This window comes from Pholcus phalangioides, unplaced genomic scaffold (genome assembly GCF_987345545.1).
Source record: "Pholcus phalangioides strain wild (caught in Gottingen) unplaced genomic scaffold, Ppha-v1.0 ptg000039l_1, whole genome shotgun sequence".
NCBI classification, from domain to species: domain Eukaryota; kingdom Metazoa; phylum Arthropoda; class Arachnida; order Araneae; family Pholcidae; genus Pholcus; species Pholcus phalangioides.
The window spans coordinates 15,592,197-15,609,002 of NW_028301625.1; the positions used below are offsets into that span (position 1 = coordinate 15,592,197).

Here is a 16,806-nt window from a genome sequence, read left to right on the forward strand (position 1 = left end):
ATCGACAAGGCGTATTCCTCGAAGCATTTCGAATAATCCGAAATAATAGAAAATCTCCCGGAAGGCATTAGAAAGTAAATATCTCGAGAGAGAGAGAGAAAAAATTATTACTGTATTTTCTTTTCCATTATTATTATTATTATTATTTGTTGTAACTGTCCGGCCCGTAACGTAACGCAATGCACCGCCCAGGAAGGCCGATGCGTTGCGGTGGCCAATGGGCATTAGGTACTCGCTTCATAGAGATCGCCGATCCCGATTCGCTTCCGAATCGAGGACATCGTGTGGCATCTTCTCTTACCGTAATAAGAAAAAAAAAACTTAAGTTGTAATCTCTTCTTTACCTCTCTGTCTCCTAAAGAGGCTCGTCTTCTTATTATTTTCTTTTTCTTTGGTTTCGTTTTTTTCTTTCCTCTCGAGAGTGTCCCGTTACTTGTGGTAATTGAGCTTCACTTCATTCCTCAGTGGGAAGGTAAGCTAGGAGTATGTTCGAAGCGGGCACCGGTCAAAACACCAACGTTTACGAAGACGCCGGTTCTCTCGTCGAGCTACAGCAAATATCCAGCAACAGGTAAGTCTGTTTGTTGTTGTCTATTTCCACCACGTGCCTTTTTTTTTTTTGGCATTTTATCTCGTTTATTTGAGTTCTGATTTCGGCATGGTCAATAAGAGAAATACACAACTGAATATTTTCATTTCGTCCAGCATCCGTTTATTCAAAATATACGCAAAGGTTCGTAATGTAAGTAACATGTGCTTTTTATTTAAAATATGTAGTACATTCGGGTGATATGGAATATATACCAGGTTTTCTCGGCCTTCGGGTATGAGTTCCGAGGGGTACAGTGATAAACAACTTCAAAATGCCCCCCATGATGGTACAGTAGAACCTCTCGATAACGGACACACGTGGGACCAAAAATTTGTGTCCGCTTATTGGGGAGTGCCCGCTAACGGAAGGTACGGTATAGAGCGGAACCTCGTTTATACGACTTTCACGTTTACACGACGCTTGGCTACTGTCGCACCGAGTCTCTATACATTTTAATATTAAAATTTATGTAAAATGTATATGTTACTGAGTGCGTGTGAAAGGAATACACTGGTGATGATGTATAATCATCAATCGTCTCGCTAAAGAAAATTTGATTGAATTTGACTACGTTCATCACTTTTACCGGTGATTATGCATAATTCCCAAACAAAGTTGGAAAGTATGATAAATATGGAAAAATTTATAACCATTCTTATCTTCGTTAAACCGATTAGTTGTTTTTACCGAGGAGGATTTATAGGAGGATATTCATAAGAGGTGTCCGTTAGTGGAGGTTCCACTGTATAGAGTCAGTGTCGCTCGGTTGTCACCATCACCACGGCTGCTATAGAAGAGTATTTGTTTTTCCACTTCCAAAAATTTACTCAGGCAAGTTTTCAAAAGTGTCTATTAATTATTGTAAATGTGGCCAATAATTTGAAACACAACGTACATCAAAAGTGCTGTATTTTATTGTGATGTGTTCGTTTTTAGCTAGCGATTCTCTCCGTCTTGATGGAACGCTATTTTTTCACACATGGTGTGTCGGGTAATATGGAATGCTATGAGTATTTTCTCAATTGGGCTAGAATATCTCTTCAAGATGGAAAGTTTAGTAAGATAGAAGAGGAAATATGTGTAGAAAAAATGTGTGTCCTGTTCTCTATGGGCCCACTTTGACGGTTTTAGGGCAGCATAGGAAGCTTGCATCTATGACTCTTATAAATAGACTATGACACCACCACATCATCAACTACAAAGACAAACGATGAAATTTTTATTTTTCATTGTCATAGACTCGTTAAAGTTTTCATCATTTTGAACGCCCTATTCCACGTTGCCATACGAAAGTGATTTTTCTTAGTTATAATATTCACTTTTAAATACGATACACCAGTCAATGCAGAGAAACAAAATTTTATAGAAGTACAGGTTTCAAGTTTCTACCATGTTTCAAGTTGAAATAGTCGAAAAAATAAAACCGATGTTCCATATTGCTCATATGTACTATACATGTTAAGATAAATTTGGTAAATCTGGTGATTATGCATAGTCAAGCACCATTTTGGTAAGTTTGATAAATTTTGATCCCATATACAGTAGAGTCCGTTTTTGGGCGGGTTTTCTTAAAGCGCAGAAAACATGTCACTGCTTGGCTGTGCGCAAAAGTTTATAATACTTAAATGGGCTATTTCAATTAATTTACGATAATCCGACGATTTCGGTAATCCGGCCCACCCTGGTCTGATACGGGTATGAGCCGGATTATCGAGAGTTTCATTCATTCATGTACTGCGAATTTATCACATTATGTTTTATCCTCAGGTGGTATTGATAAATATGATAAATCATCAATGAAATTTCTGAAATTTACCGGAATTGTGAGTAACTTTCAGTATAGGATGATGAATTTGATCGGTAATGTTGGTTATGTTTGCATATGTTGATCTGTGTGTGTGTGTTTAAAGAAAGCCATCATTACAAGACTAATAAAAAATTTTCACGATTTAGTCTTCACGCTAATTTTAATATTTGATTGAAATTTTTATTGCAAAATATTAAAAATATATACATGCTGTGTACATCAATGCACGAATGGGAAGAACAAATAAACCGATTAAATGAAAAGAGGTGATATATTTTTTTTCCATGTTTATCAAACTTTCCAACTTCACTTGGGAACTATGCATAATCGCCGGTAAAAGTGATAACCGTCGAGAACTTTATCAAACTTACCGAGGCGATTGGTAATTATGCATAACAAACGGCGATTATACATATCATATAAGGATTTATCACATTTACCGTACTATCGGTAAAAGTGCTAAACCGATCTCAGTAAGTTTGATAACTTTCATTACATTAATCACTTTTACCGACGATTATTCAAAATTCACAATTGAAGTTGAGAAATTTGATAACAAAATTAAGAAATATTTATCACTTTTCTTCTCTTTATTTAACCGGTTCATCAGTTTTTCCTGTACATCCAAGACATTGTCATAAAAATTTAATTAATTTAATTAGTTTATAATAAGTGTGTGAAAAAAGTTAGAAATATAAAAATTATTATCAGTCTTGTAATGTGGCTTTTATAGCATGTTTTACCAAGTATCATTACAGTTCGTCTTCATAATCCTACGCGGAGGTTTATATGCGGCATTTATGCGTAAATTTAAGCCAAAAATCATTAATGACTCATCATATTTACCAATATAAGCTGAAATTATACATAACCATAAATAAATATAATAAATTTACAGTGCCGGTATATGAGCAAAATTTATCAAACTTATAAAAATTATCGATGATTATGCATAATCACCGAATTTATCACTTCTATAGTAACGTACATGTATTACGTAAGGATCGTGAAAAATATAGAAATTTGATTTATATATTAATTTATCTTTAATTTATAAATTAGTTTAGTAAAGAAAAATTTATTTCGAATTGAAGCACGGGATGAAATAAGTTGGTATCTTCATTCATCAGTTGCGTAGAAGATCAGTTTAAGATCAGTCACAAACAGGAACGATTTTATTCAACTTTTATTACTTTCTTCAATATTTTATTTCATTTCGCTATTGCTAATACGATTAGTGTTTCGCAACTTAAACACGTGTTTTAGAGAATTCTAGAAGGAGCCCCAAAAACACTTAGGCCCTGGTCGCTGAATTCATTGAGGTGGTTCATTCTGAGATGACTTAGATATACCGAATAGTTATTTAGTAGGGCTACTTTATTTTAAAAGAAATAATTATATTATTTCTTTTAAAATACAGTAGCCCTATATACTAAATAATTATTCGGTAATATTGTGTGTCTCTTATCTCCCGTTTTTAAGAAATAGTTGGTTTTTATGAGTTAAGAAAAGAAAACAGTTTTTCTCGTTATAACCAAGACTGTGTTTTGATTTTGGGGGCCCGCGGACTAGACATTTTTCGGACCTCTTTTCAGCTTTAAAAAATGTCTTCTACCGATGAAACACTGAATAGAATAGTCTATAATAAAAGGAATTATAATAATGAAAGATATAATTCTCAAAATGAACCAAAAATTTCCATGAATTTGGGATGAAGGACCCCTTGTTCGTGGCTTCATTAGTCCACCCATTAAAAACTCTAAAGAGCACAACTAATAATGATTACAACTAATCAATAAATTACCTTACCGTGTAACTCAGTTTCTCACACAACGAATATGAGACGTATATTATGGATTAAAAACAAAATAGCATTAAATATAACTTTTTCCTAAGTTTAACCCTTCAATGCATCAAGTAGCTGATACACTACAATCGATGGATAAACAATTAATTACCATAAAAAAATTTAATTATTTTCTTGCGTTCTTATCCATGAAAAGTAATGGTAAATTTCAAATTAAAAGCATGATGGAAAATGTTCATAAATTACCGCAGTAGAAACAGGGTTAAACATGGTAAACATGATGAATTTTATAAGAAAAAATCATGCATTAAAGAAGACTGAGGTTGAGATAACATAAGAGTTTATTAAAAGTGAAAATCATAGAAATTCATAGATAAATTTGACTCAAATAAAAATTTGTTCAAAAGCAAAAAGTATATTTTTATCTATTTAATAATCAACGCAATGCGATAATCTTTGATGTTTCACTTAATTTATGAAAAAAAATTAATAATTTCTTTTTAATATTGTGAAAATTTGGGTTTTACTATTGGAAACTGAATCTTATTTTTAGCATGATCCCAACATGGTTCATTTGCACTTGGAAAGATTTTATCGTAAAATCATACCGTACAGAAGGGTATATTTGCAATTCATTTAATCTTTTTTGTCACACCATCGGCATGTTATGGACCAAGAATTTCACCCGTATTTTCCTTGTTGTCATCGGAACATGAGCCCAGACCTGTCGAACCGAAGGTTGGTGCCTTAACCATTCTTAGTCATGTTCGGAATTTTTATTCTAGAGAAATATCAACATGCAATTCAAAACAAGATGATGGTAAAAATAATATAGACGGAAAATACAGAGATCTTAAATGCATATAAATTCAGTGATGGACATAACTGATATAAGAATGATGATGCATTTTATAAAAGAAAGCAATATGAACAGCTGGCAATTTTATCGATTTTGACACGCCATGGTCATTTTATTCACGAGGACTAAACGGAGTAAGGTCTACAGTTTATAATCAGTTCCAGAGGCCCTTTTTACCATGTCTCTCACCAATATATTAAGTAAATCTCAAGAAGTTGCATGACAGATATGCAACGCCATTTTTCGTTACCAAAAAATTGATCTTCGTGCTTCCCGGCCATATTGAGCACTCTGAATGAAACCAAAACTTACAACTATCGAGACCGAATTTCCTAAATGGTTGGACGTATACATTCATTCTGGATTCAAATCCAGAACCGTACATCAAAACATTGGTATGCTTAGCACACAATTTCTCAAGTGGCAAAAGTACTTTCAAACAAACTTCGGTGCTTTCGTGGTTATTATCAATGATGGTAGATGCCATTTTTCTTTTTGCATAATGTATGCTGGAAAAAAAATGTCCATGGAAAAGAAAAAGTAAAAAGAATATAGAAAAAATAAATATTCGGTGATTTTTTAGAAAAAATGGAAGACCATTATAAATTTAATTTCATTCGTATTATTCACGCGCTATTTAAATTAATTGCCGATGAAAATTTCCAAGAGAACGCTATTTAAATACTTTTACGACTACACGATTGTAATATACCATGAGCTTCCAACATTTTTCGAGTAACCCGAGCACCGTTTAAGGTAGAATCAGAAAAAGAGCACCTATATCGCAAGTCTGACATATGTTTAAGTTAAAAATAGCATAATATAAATTCGAAGAACACAATATGAGGGTAAATTACTTTCTCAATAAACATCTCGTGAGCACGAAATCGAGCAGTTCTGGATGCTGGTGTGGTGAGCAAAAAATTGAGTAAATAGGAAAATTATATTTTCAATGCAATTAAAAAAAATAAAAATAGAGAAAAAAGCCACGAAAAAAAGAGAAATTAAAAAATCTAATATGTGGTGATATTAAGTAAAATGCCCATTTATACATTTAATTTTGACCGTGAACTGAAGTGCCGATGAAAACTTCCAAGAACACTATTCAAGTAGGCCTACTTCTATGACACGATTGTAAATATACCGTGGGTTTCAAACATTTTTCGAGCCAAAGCGTCGTTTATGTTAGAATCAGAAAAAGAGCACCCATATGTGGCAAGTTTGACAAAAATTTAAGTTATAAACAGCACAATATGCAAAGAATGCAATTGTAATGCAATAGTTCGAGTGATTCGTCAAAACACCTCGTAAGCAAGAAATCAAGCAGTTTAGAATGCTTGCGAGCAACATATACGTACAACATATACATTTGTTTGACCGTTTTTTTATTTGGACGTGGTGACCATCATAAGGTGGTCGATAAGATAGACCGCCTGAAGTACCAAAGGATGTTTAGAGGTGTCGCGAGTTCGATACCCGGTTCGTCCTTGTCAGAAACTTTCCTGACGCAGGGGTACAACAGAAACGTCGACATGACCACAAAAAAAGATTCCTACTGCAGGGAGTTCCACACCGAGGGGTTAGCGCACCAACCTCTCGGTAGGTAAAAAAATGCTGGCGTTCGAAATCACCAATATATTGTAGGTCCTGGTCTAATTAGCCCTCGTGAGCAGAAAATGACCGTGGTGTGATAAAAATTATCAAATGATAGTTTTTTCTTACATAAGGCCCAGATTACACAATAACAGTTTCATAAAAGATCTTTTACAAAACTTGAAAAAATTACCAACAAGTCTAATGGTTACATTCGCTTGAATGTAACAGATACGCTTATTGGTTGCATTTTTCAAGTTTTATAAAAGAACTTTTATCCAACTTTTATAGTGTAATACCGGCCTAACACACATAATTACTATCAATGCTGAAATCCAGTTTTTCAAGTCATATAGATGAAATCGAAATGAGAAATTTATCAATTTCATTTTCAAAATCCTCGTAGAAAGCTGGATTAAAGCTACCAAGAGAAATCGAGATAATATCTTCTTCTTCTGGAAAAAGAAAAATAGCCCAATTTTCGAGAAATCCGAGTCGTATAATAAGATTCAACGATAGCGAATTGACTAATGTGAGATCTGAATAGTAAGCGAGCATCACACGCGAGAATAGACATATTGGATCACGCAAAAGAGTGGAACGTGTTTTTTTTTTTTTTGTTTTGTTTTTTTTTGTGTAAAACTGAACGTTTCATTAAATATGGGAAAAGAAAAAGAGAAAAAAAGAATAGCTTGTCACAGATGAGGTGAGAAAAAATAAAATAAAAGCTCTAAATTTGGGCAAATCGGTCGGCCGTGGGAACGACGATCGAAAACGAAGCTCCAAAAATACCCTACTTTAGGAAGATATAGACCGCATCCTCACAAAACAAACCAAAATAAGCCAATATTTGTGCGTATTATGTCATATTCTGTTTCGCACACATTAAGAGAAACCCAGGTTTTTTCTTTTCTTGTGGAAAATTTTCGAATGTTTGCGTGTTTTTTCATCGTAATTTCTTGTTTTCTGACGATTTGATCGCTCAACAAATTTCGACGTCTGAGACATTATATTTTTGTTTTATTAGAAATTTCTCTGGCAAAAAAAAAATTTTTTTTATGGAGTCAACTAAAAAATAAAGTCCATAATCACTTCCAGGAAAATTTTTTAGATTTAACCCTCTATGGTTTAGCACCATCAAAATGCATTAATTTTTTTTACAAAAACGGATATAGATCGGTGCTGTTCGCTTATTTGTAATTGAAACAATGCAGCAACATAGCAGTTTAATTCATTAGAGTGGGTTAACTACGTGGATTAGTTAAAATGGTTTATTAAAAAGGTGAAATATACATTTTTTCTTTATTTTACTGAGAATCCGATTAAAGTCGGTTGAGGTCCCAGGCGCAGAAGAACCCCTTAAATTGGATAAAATGCAAAGTTGAGGTTTTTAGGACCGGTGTGCCACCGTTAAATCCGCCTCTGATTTTACTGTTATCTATAAACGGATGAAATCTTGCTTAGCAAAGTTCAATCGTTTTCCTTGAATTTTATTTCTGATTCCTTCTGTTTGGTGCGATTTTATATATCTCTGAACACGTGAAATCTCAGCAGCTCTCAAACAATGACACCGACAAGGAATCACCTGTTTCTAGATAAAAAAATTATTGCATTTATATAGCAGTATTTTGTACCGAAATGGCACCAAAATATGTACTTTCTAAAATACAAAAAAAGAAGAAGAAAAGAAATTGGTATAATGAGTTTTTTTTTATCATGTATACCATGTATATTCAAATATACTCTGGACCACAGAGGTTAAGATATTGCGGGTCACCTTAAAACATCAGTGATTTGTTTTTCTTTTTTTTCTTTTGCGGTGCATTTTTCAGCTGCGGGATTGTATCTTTTCACCATATAAAAATACGTATTAAATGACAATATACGGGAAAGTGTTGGAAATCTACTGAGATAAATAACTGTTCAGTCTCGCTTCTATCGTAATCGGTGTAGTTTGAATATTTGAATTTGTCCACGCAGAAAAGGTTTCAGTCCAAACCAGCGTTTCTCAACCTATGTTCCGTAGGCACATTTTAATATTTAATTCTACTCAGATGAAAATTGTTCAACTATACATGCCACAAATATACTACTACTACTTCACCAACTCTGGCCATATCGCTATATTGCAATTTACTGCCATTAGTGAGATGGGTTGGAAGTGAAGGTGCTGTCTATCGGTGGTCGCCTCGAGTTCATTTGGGAAAATATCTTATTTATATCTTCCCTTGGGTTCGAACCCGGGACCCTGACAACAACCTTCACGATGGTAGAGGAGCATCTTACCACCATGCCACTCGGGCATGCCACGAATATAAAGTAACATTCTCATGGGTTCAAATGAAAGATAAGACCAACTGTAAGACAGTGATATGTCAAATATTGTTTCAAAATTTTTACTGATCCTTTGATTGAAAGATTGAGAAACAATGGTCCAAACAATCGCGTTTTCGAAAAATGAGAAAAAACTCTCGTGTCACACACACATAAGATGTGTAAGCGCGCGTCACGGTAAATACCCTAGAAGAACGGTAAAACATAGAATTTACCGAAACGACCGGTTAAAAACCCGTAATAGACTCGTTAAAAGCACCATTAATATTAATTAATGAAATTTTTGAAACACATGGGTTCCATCAATCAGAACGTATAATCAACTAGTAGTTATAATTAACATATAATTAATTTATAATATAAATTAAATAATAAATGTTTAGTATCAAAGAAGTTAGTGATGATTAAAAACAAAATATTCGTAAAAATTCATTCTGGTTCAATCACTGGTGGAAAAAAAAATGGGGTTTGGCAATCGGTTTAGTAAAAGACAGAAATAGAGAAAAGTTTTCATGAGCATTATTCGGAGTTTCATCAGTTCTCTTCGGCAAATCATAGGTTTTACCAATGAAACCTTGAATTAACCAGTCTCTTCTGGACTCTCTCCTTAACCGTACCCTATATGTACTATATTCTGTACTAGCTATAATACCAGGAGCTACTTCAATTACAGGGAGGATTGAAAAAGTGACAAACCATTCTAAAGGCATATGCATGCCTGGAACGCATTGCTAGGGAACCACGGTAACCAATATTCCGAAAGTGATTGTTGAGGCCAAGGAACCATTGTTGCCCGTCAGTTTTTTGTCCATTTGAGACATTTGGCCAGCTTTGACGAACTTTTAAAGTAGCCTATCGTTCAAGTCGGGTCAAAACGGGAATTGGTACATATGCAAAATTTTACGACGATCGGTCTAAAATTGTAAATTTTTATAGAGAACAACCACAGAGACAGACAGAAAATCAATTTTGTATATATAGATGAAAAATAATCAGCCTTCTAATAGCATTATGAACATGAGACTCAAATTTTTTGCGCGCGTTCTAGTGTGCCGTACCGCATTTAGTGATGCCGTCCAAAGATACACATAGATTATTCTTTTGCCTCAAAACTACTAAATGATGTGGTTAAAATCGTGAACATGGTAAATGGCTTGGTAATATGTAAATTACCAAAAAGAGATATCGTAAGATTTGTATTCTGAACGATTGTTATCCTTTTCGAGGAAATATTTCATTCTTTCAGAAGTCTAGCTGAGTAATAGTAATGTTAGTTATATTAATTACCATCTTGAGAATGGTATTTTTGTATTTTTAGTAAACAGAATCAATCCGTTGTGAGCTATTGGTCCCCATCTAGTAATGCCCAAAAAATAAGGTGTTAAAGAATGATAGAAATTAAAATAGAATCCATCTCGTTAAATACAGTTGGTTTTACAGAAAAAGGGATTTGCTTCTTTCAAAGTCATTATTGAAGTACTGTAATTGATTGACTTTATTTTTTATGAAGGTTGATCGATTTGTTTTTGATTGGAGGTCGCAACAAAATGAGGCCACATTTTTAATGATTTCTAATTCGAGGAACGAGCTTTTTTATTTCCTTGTCTTTTTATGTGTTTTCACTAATATTTAAATTCTTACCTAAATAACAACATTTACTCTCGATTTTTTTAAAGTAATTACTTATGTTCTGCAATTGAATATATATATATATATACACCAATTTTTTTTGAATATTTATATATACAGTAAAACCTCCTGTAACGGCCACATTTTGTTGGAACCGAACGCGTTCCATACATTACAGGTAACCACCTCCACTTTGGATGGAAAAAATACGTATATCGCTATGAGAAAAATAATTTTCACACACACAAGATTATTTTCAAGAAAGTTTCTCCCCCCCCCCCCGAACTCTATGGGGGGAAAATTACGTATGCTTTCTTTTCCTGGGTATTAATGCTATAGATGGGTACATTGAAGGCAGTGAAGAGGAGAAAAAGAGCCACTGAAGTGGTCTATGGTTGTGCCGCTGGCCACTTAAATGATCTTTAAATGCGCTGCGGGTCACTTACGTGATCTGTAAATGTGCCGCGGGTCACTAATGTGATCTGAGAATGTTCCGTTTAGTTCATTCTTACAAAATTAGGTTTGAGATCGTGGGTCACATCAGATGACTCAAAGGGTCACATTTGGCCCCGTGTCACGGGTTGAGCATGTATGGTCTAGTTCTGTGATTCTCAACTTGGGGCCATATGACCCCCCTTGTCGTCCTAGGATATTCTTGGTGAGCCACAGGTGAAAATCAGGTGAAAGAGATGAGAGGTAGTTACAGAGTGACACAGGGAACTGTGAAGAAATAAAGTTTAGAAGTGATGTATGGTGGGGAAAAATGTGACTACTATCAGAATCCAGCACAAAGCTGCCCATTAAAACCAGAACCATCTTAATACATGGGCCCATCCAGTCATGACCTGGGGGGGGGGCCACATGCCCATAAAAGGCCTACATGATGAGATCAAATACAAATGATCTTCTCGAGTAAGTAGGCACGAAAACAAACTGCTATTCCCAGTTAAGCATGCGACCCCAGAGGACCGGGGACTCCCTGATGTTGAGACGGGCCTGCATAGACCCCCCCCCCCCTCCAAGAAGGAAGCTTACTGTACTCTGGCTCAGGATAGGCCCGAATCCAGGGATTTGTGTAGGATCTCTCATTGGATCGTCCCATATTTTATGGCACAGACAAATTTTTCACACTTTAATTCGGCTCTCGGGAAGGATGGCCACCCTCTCCTGTCTGGATTCGCGCCTGACCCACAAGTCCAGATCAATTTTTAATTATAAAATTTATGCTCATTATAAATTTTGTTTTGATCAAATTCCATTCAATAAGTAGAAATTGTCTTCCTACCGTGTGGGAGGGGGGAACTAGATAAGACAGGGGGGAAGGGGGGCAGGAGAAGAAAATGCGATGCAAAGAGGTCATAGGCAAAAAAAGGTTAAGAAACACTGGTCTAGTTCATAGTTTCCCAAAAAAAAACATTTGCTCCATCGCCCTCCTTCTTCAAAAATTTCCTCTTCACATCGCCCTTCGCCCTGAAACTGAACCTAACGCACAGGATCCTATACTAAATTTATAGTACCATAGTATGCCATAGCGTCTACCGTCCCTCTGGCCCTTTCTATCGCTCCTGGGGGCGATATTGCCCACTTTGAGAAACACTGGTCTAGTTGATCGTGGGTGGAAATAAAGAACTTTCTGGGGGTTTCTGGTACACCGTCTCGGTCCATATAAGTTTTTCTCACCAAGTCGTTTCTGCTGTGTCCTACCTCTCAGCACTATAAGCCTAAAATTTAGGATGACATAATATCGGTGTAGATCGATTAACAGGGCTTCAACTAAATTCTCAGTCAACTAGGGCAAGAATACATTTTGGCACCCCCCTTATAATGTTGAAGAAAAGTTTAAAGGGTGAAATTTGCGCCCCCTTCAGCGACTGAATCGATTAATCAATTATTATAATACTGCAGTGTCAATACAATCATGCTTTTTAATACAATCAATTATATAATTATCGTAATCAATTACGGAACGAATTATCATTTTACATGTTAGATCTCAAATTTTAGGGGTTTTTTAGAAATAAAACGTGCATTCCCACATTCACTTCCCAATAGTGGCCACATTTTCACGGTCCTGTTAGTGGCCGTTGTTAGGAGGTTTTATTGTATATATAAATTTCTAGTTTTCTAATTCATTTAGTTTTTATTAAATTTCTACCGTCATTTTACCAAAAATATATCGTCTCCATGAGTCATAATAATTGAAGTCTAGGTGGTCGTACTAGAGCGATAACTTCAGTGTCTTCCATTGGCTGCTAAAAAATGTCGATTATCACGTGATTTATGGGGAAACACGAACACATTCATTAGAAGACGTATGGTAAGGGTTTTTTCTTCAAAAAAAACCTGAAATATGGAGATCACGTTTCAAAAATCCACTCCCCCCCCCCTCATTTATCGTTTCTTCTGAACAGTAGTTTTCTTGAAAATTCCTAATTATTTGCTACTGTGACATGTTGTAAAAATGATGATTGGGGGGGAATCAAGCAATATACTGTATGTGTGTTTAAGAGAGATGATTATTCCTGCATTTCGTCATAAGTTTCACCAAAAACCCAACGGAAAAAAAAGCTATTGCATTATTATCAGTATTCCTGAAACAAAATGGTTGCAACAAAAACAATAGGATTGAGTTTCAAGTGTCCCTGATGTAGCCGATAGCATTTTGAACTATTGTTTCATCACTTAACGTAGCAATGGTGGCAGTACTTGAATTTTTTTTTTTGTGGAAACAATGAAATTACTGACCAGTGACACGCTAACGAAACTGTTTCTGCTCAGATGACCACAGCAGTCAAGACCTTCACTAGTAATCCAATGACGTTTCAGTTTTGGACATGGTCATCTTGAAAAGAAAAGAATACTACTTGCTTTTACGTCTTTATCGACAAGGGTCTTTTCAAAACTTCTACCAAGGCTAGAGTCTTCATTTGCCAATGGTTTGATCCTTTATCTCGATTATGTTAATTCCCGAAACTGAAAGAATGCCTTCAGTTTTACTGAGAATTGATATCATCATTTCGATTATCAGATGGTAGTCAATCTCTGTCTATTCTTTTAATTGAGTCTTCGCTTACCTTCTGAGATGAAATCTTCGCTTTAAATGTGGAACGAATTATTTTTGAATATTTTTCGAAAAATCTCTCAGTATTTTCGTCTTTCAGATAACCATGATAATCGTCTTTAATTGTAATGAATTCCATACGTAACCAATTCACATTTATAAAAATAATCAACTGTGAAACGCCTTAAATACATCTATCTAAATTGTACCAACTATACGATACAAACATTCTTGTAAAATACTGGCCTGAGTATCCACCATATAATAATAAATCGCCTTGAAAGTAAATCTGTATAAAACATATAAATTCATAAATGCTAGGACATTAACCCTACTCTGGACACATCCTCCAACTTTTATCACCTACGGCTCCCTTGCCCAAATCATGCTTCGCCTGAGGCTCCCCAGAATAGTTCATTAGATATTTTCACACTAATAAAAGAACCACTTCAAACCACAAATAAGTACACAAATCAATATCTCCAGCATGCCGCAAGGCCCTAACAAAGATTGGCGACGCCCCTAGGAGCCGCGACCACACTTAGAGAAACACTAGCCTATACGTACCCAAGACTTATAAATATTTTAACAAGGTCTTTGATTGTTCCCCTCCGATTTTCTTGGTGTTTTCTTGAGTTCTGTTCGTCGAAGAACGCATAAAATGTTTATTGTTTTCTGAACATTGTTCAGCGGTGATCAAAAATCGAATAGAATGCTTGGTCTCATTTTCAAAATGGTCTCTTCGCGTTCTCCTAAAGTCATTCTTTCCGAGCCTTAGTTCGTCCTGGACTGGAGTATGCTGTAAGGTATTTGAAATCATACCTACGGAGGGAACATAGACTTGGTTGAACGGGTGCAGAGAAGAGCTACGTGCGTCTTTGTTGGTACACGGGGCTTGAGTTATGCAAACACCAAACATGCCCACCCCCTCTGTCCCTTGTGGGATATAAGCATATATTACGGATGGGCCCTGCTGGAAAAACTCTCTTGATGTCCGGGCCTGACAGGCATCTCCGTAAGCCACAGGACCCAACCCCGCGTTGAGTTATGAATATTATTATACTAACCCGGGTCGTTAATACATGGAATAGCTTGCCGCCGGGAGTAGTAAATTCCAACACAATTGACACGTTTAAAAAGAAATACGATAAACATGGTGGAGTAAATAGAGAAGATATCCATACTTAGAATAAGACAACCATAGGTATTCTTCATGGGCATTGAATAATATTTTATCATGTATAGATAATATTTGTAATTGCATTTTTAATTGGGTTGCTGTATTTTAGAAATATATGACATTCATATTTGTTATGGGCATCTTTTTTCAGCGACCTCATTGAAGAAAACGACTGAAAACGACTAAGTTTTACGCAAAAATTCAGAAGCGAAAAGCTGCTGTTTTAATTTTCCGTCCATTTCGAAAGCGCGAAACAATAGAAAATCTGTCGATTGCAAGAAAATAAATGCGCCGAGTTCTTTTTCAATAGGTTCTCAAAAAAAAGTGTCTACAAGTCTTACGAAATTGTAGGCCATTTTTTTTGCAGTGGCATCAATTTTTTCTAAGTCTCAGTAACTTGAACCCTTCATTTTCTGTGAGGGCATTCCGGGTACACGTTGATCGTCTTTTTTAATTCGTTTTTGATCCCGTGAATGTAACATATCTGCATATCTAAGACGTCCGAGACGAACTTATCAATCGGGGTTCTAAAAAGATATGAAAAAAACCAACTGTAAGCGTTATGAGTTTTTGTTGCTTCATTGTAGGTGTAGCGCAATGACTGCATCACCAATCTACAGCTTAACGAACCTAGTTTAAATCCAAGTAAGGGCGTGCGTTTATTCAAATATCTTTTCGGAATCAGATCTAAATCTGTAAGTACCAGTTTAGCCGACCCTCAGATGCAAAAATGTGACAAAAGAAACGAAATAACTAGATACAACTGTAGGTATAACTTCATGATAGCAAGAGACTGGTATTTTATGTGAATATTCGAACTTTTTTCCACCCCTTTCCGCATTTCTTATCGAACCCTTAGATTTCTATAATGTTTCATTTAGATTATCTGTTGAATCAGCAGTGCCATCGATGGTTTAGGAACAAAATCAAGTTCGAACATCGTTATCCTTATTTTATAAAAACAAGATTTTTACTATTTGATTCTAATAACATTCGTTTCTAGAAAGTTTATTCAATTCACTCGAACCTAATGGGGTTGATTTGAATGACACTTTATGTTTGAAACCGATTCCTGATCACACACACATCTTTATACTGATGTTTTTTAACTAGCAATAATGTAACTGAATGGAGCAAAATATAATCCGTACTGTCCAACGATTTTGCCAATCATAGTCGACATTGAAGTTACCGCTGTCGACTTGACATAACCAGAAAAGGACCTTCCCGAGACAGTTTTCTCGTGAAAAAAAAAGAAGGGCTGTACACTTTTTTATGGACGCGGCAGTAGAACAGACTAGTCGCGTGACACACGAGCTATTCCTACGTCACTTTTAGGGATTTACGCGTATCTACGTCGTTTCCCACAATAGCAGGACACAAACTTCTACTTAACAAAGTGGTTGTGATCTGTGTCTTCAACTGTTGCTGTCCTCGGTATACTTCTTTATAAATCGCCCTATACACTATGTAATAACCGCTTTCATCTTGACTAATTGCTTTATAAGGATACAGCTTAAAATTCTATCACTCGATATATCACACAAACTTCATTGTATAAAATTGAAAGCTCGTAAACTCGTTACAATCGACAATTGCACACAAATTTGTTTCGCACCGTAAAATTGATTTCGTACAAGTCCACAAAATGATTAAGCTCGCTCGCACGATCCAGATGATTTATTTTGCGTAACAACATACATGAGTACAAAAAATGTGAGAAAGGATCAGTATAAGTGTGTGTGTCCTATAGAAAGGACTATGTATGTAATAATTTTTTTAGACGTACAAGATCCATACCTCGTTTAGTTAGATTATATGACAGGCGATAACGGGTAGCCATCAAATATCTGATTATTCTAAAAATTGTTTCTTTCTTGACTAAAATGATTTTTTTTTTATCCTGCTAAAAAGCATCAATTACTAGTTACTAAAGGGATTTTT

The 16,806-nt window shown here is 35.4% G+C and overlaps 1 protein-coding gene across 1 annotated transcript in view; it reads left to right on the forward strand.

Moving 5' to 3' along the window:
• The first annotated feature begins 328 nt into the window (after positions 1–328).
• LOC149065619 (ETS homologous factor-like) overlaps positions 329–16,806 on the forward strand; it is a 97,004-nt gene continuing 80,526 nt past the window's right edge. Inside the window, exon 1 of the mRNA XM_089253696.1 lies at positions 329–571. Within this exon, the coding sequence (XP_089109822.1) occupies positions 486–571 (86 nt within the window). The 5' untranslated portion in view covers positions 329–485. The remainder of the gene's footprint in view (positions 572–16,806) is intronic.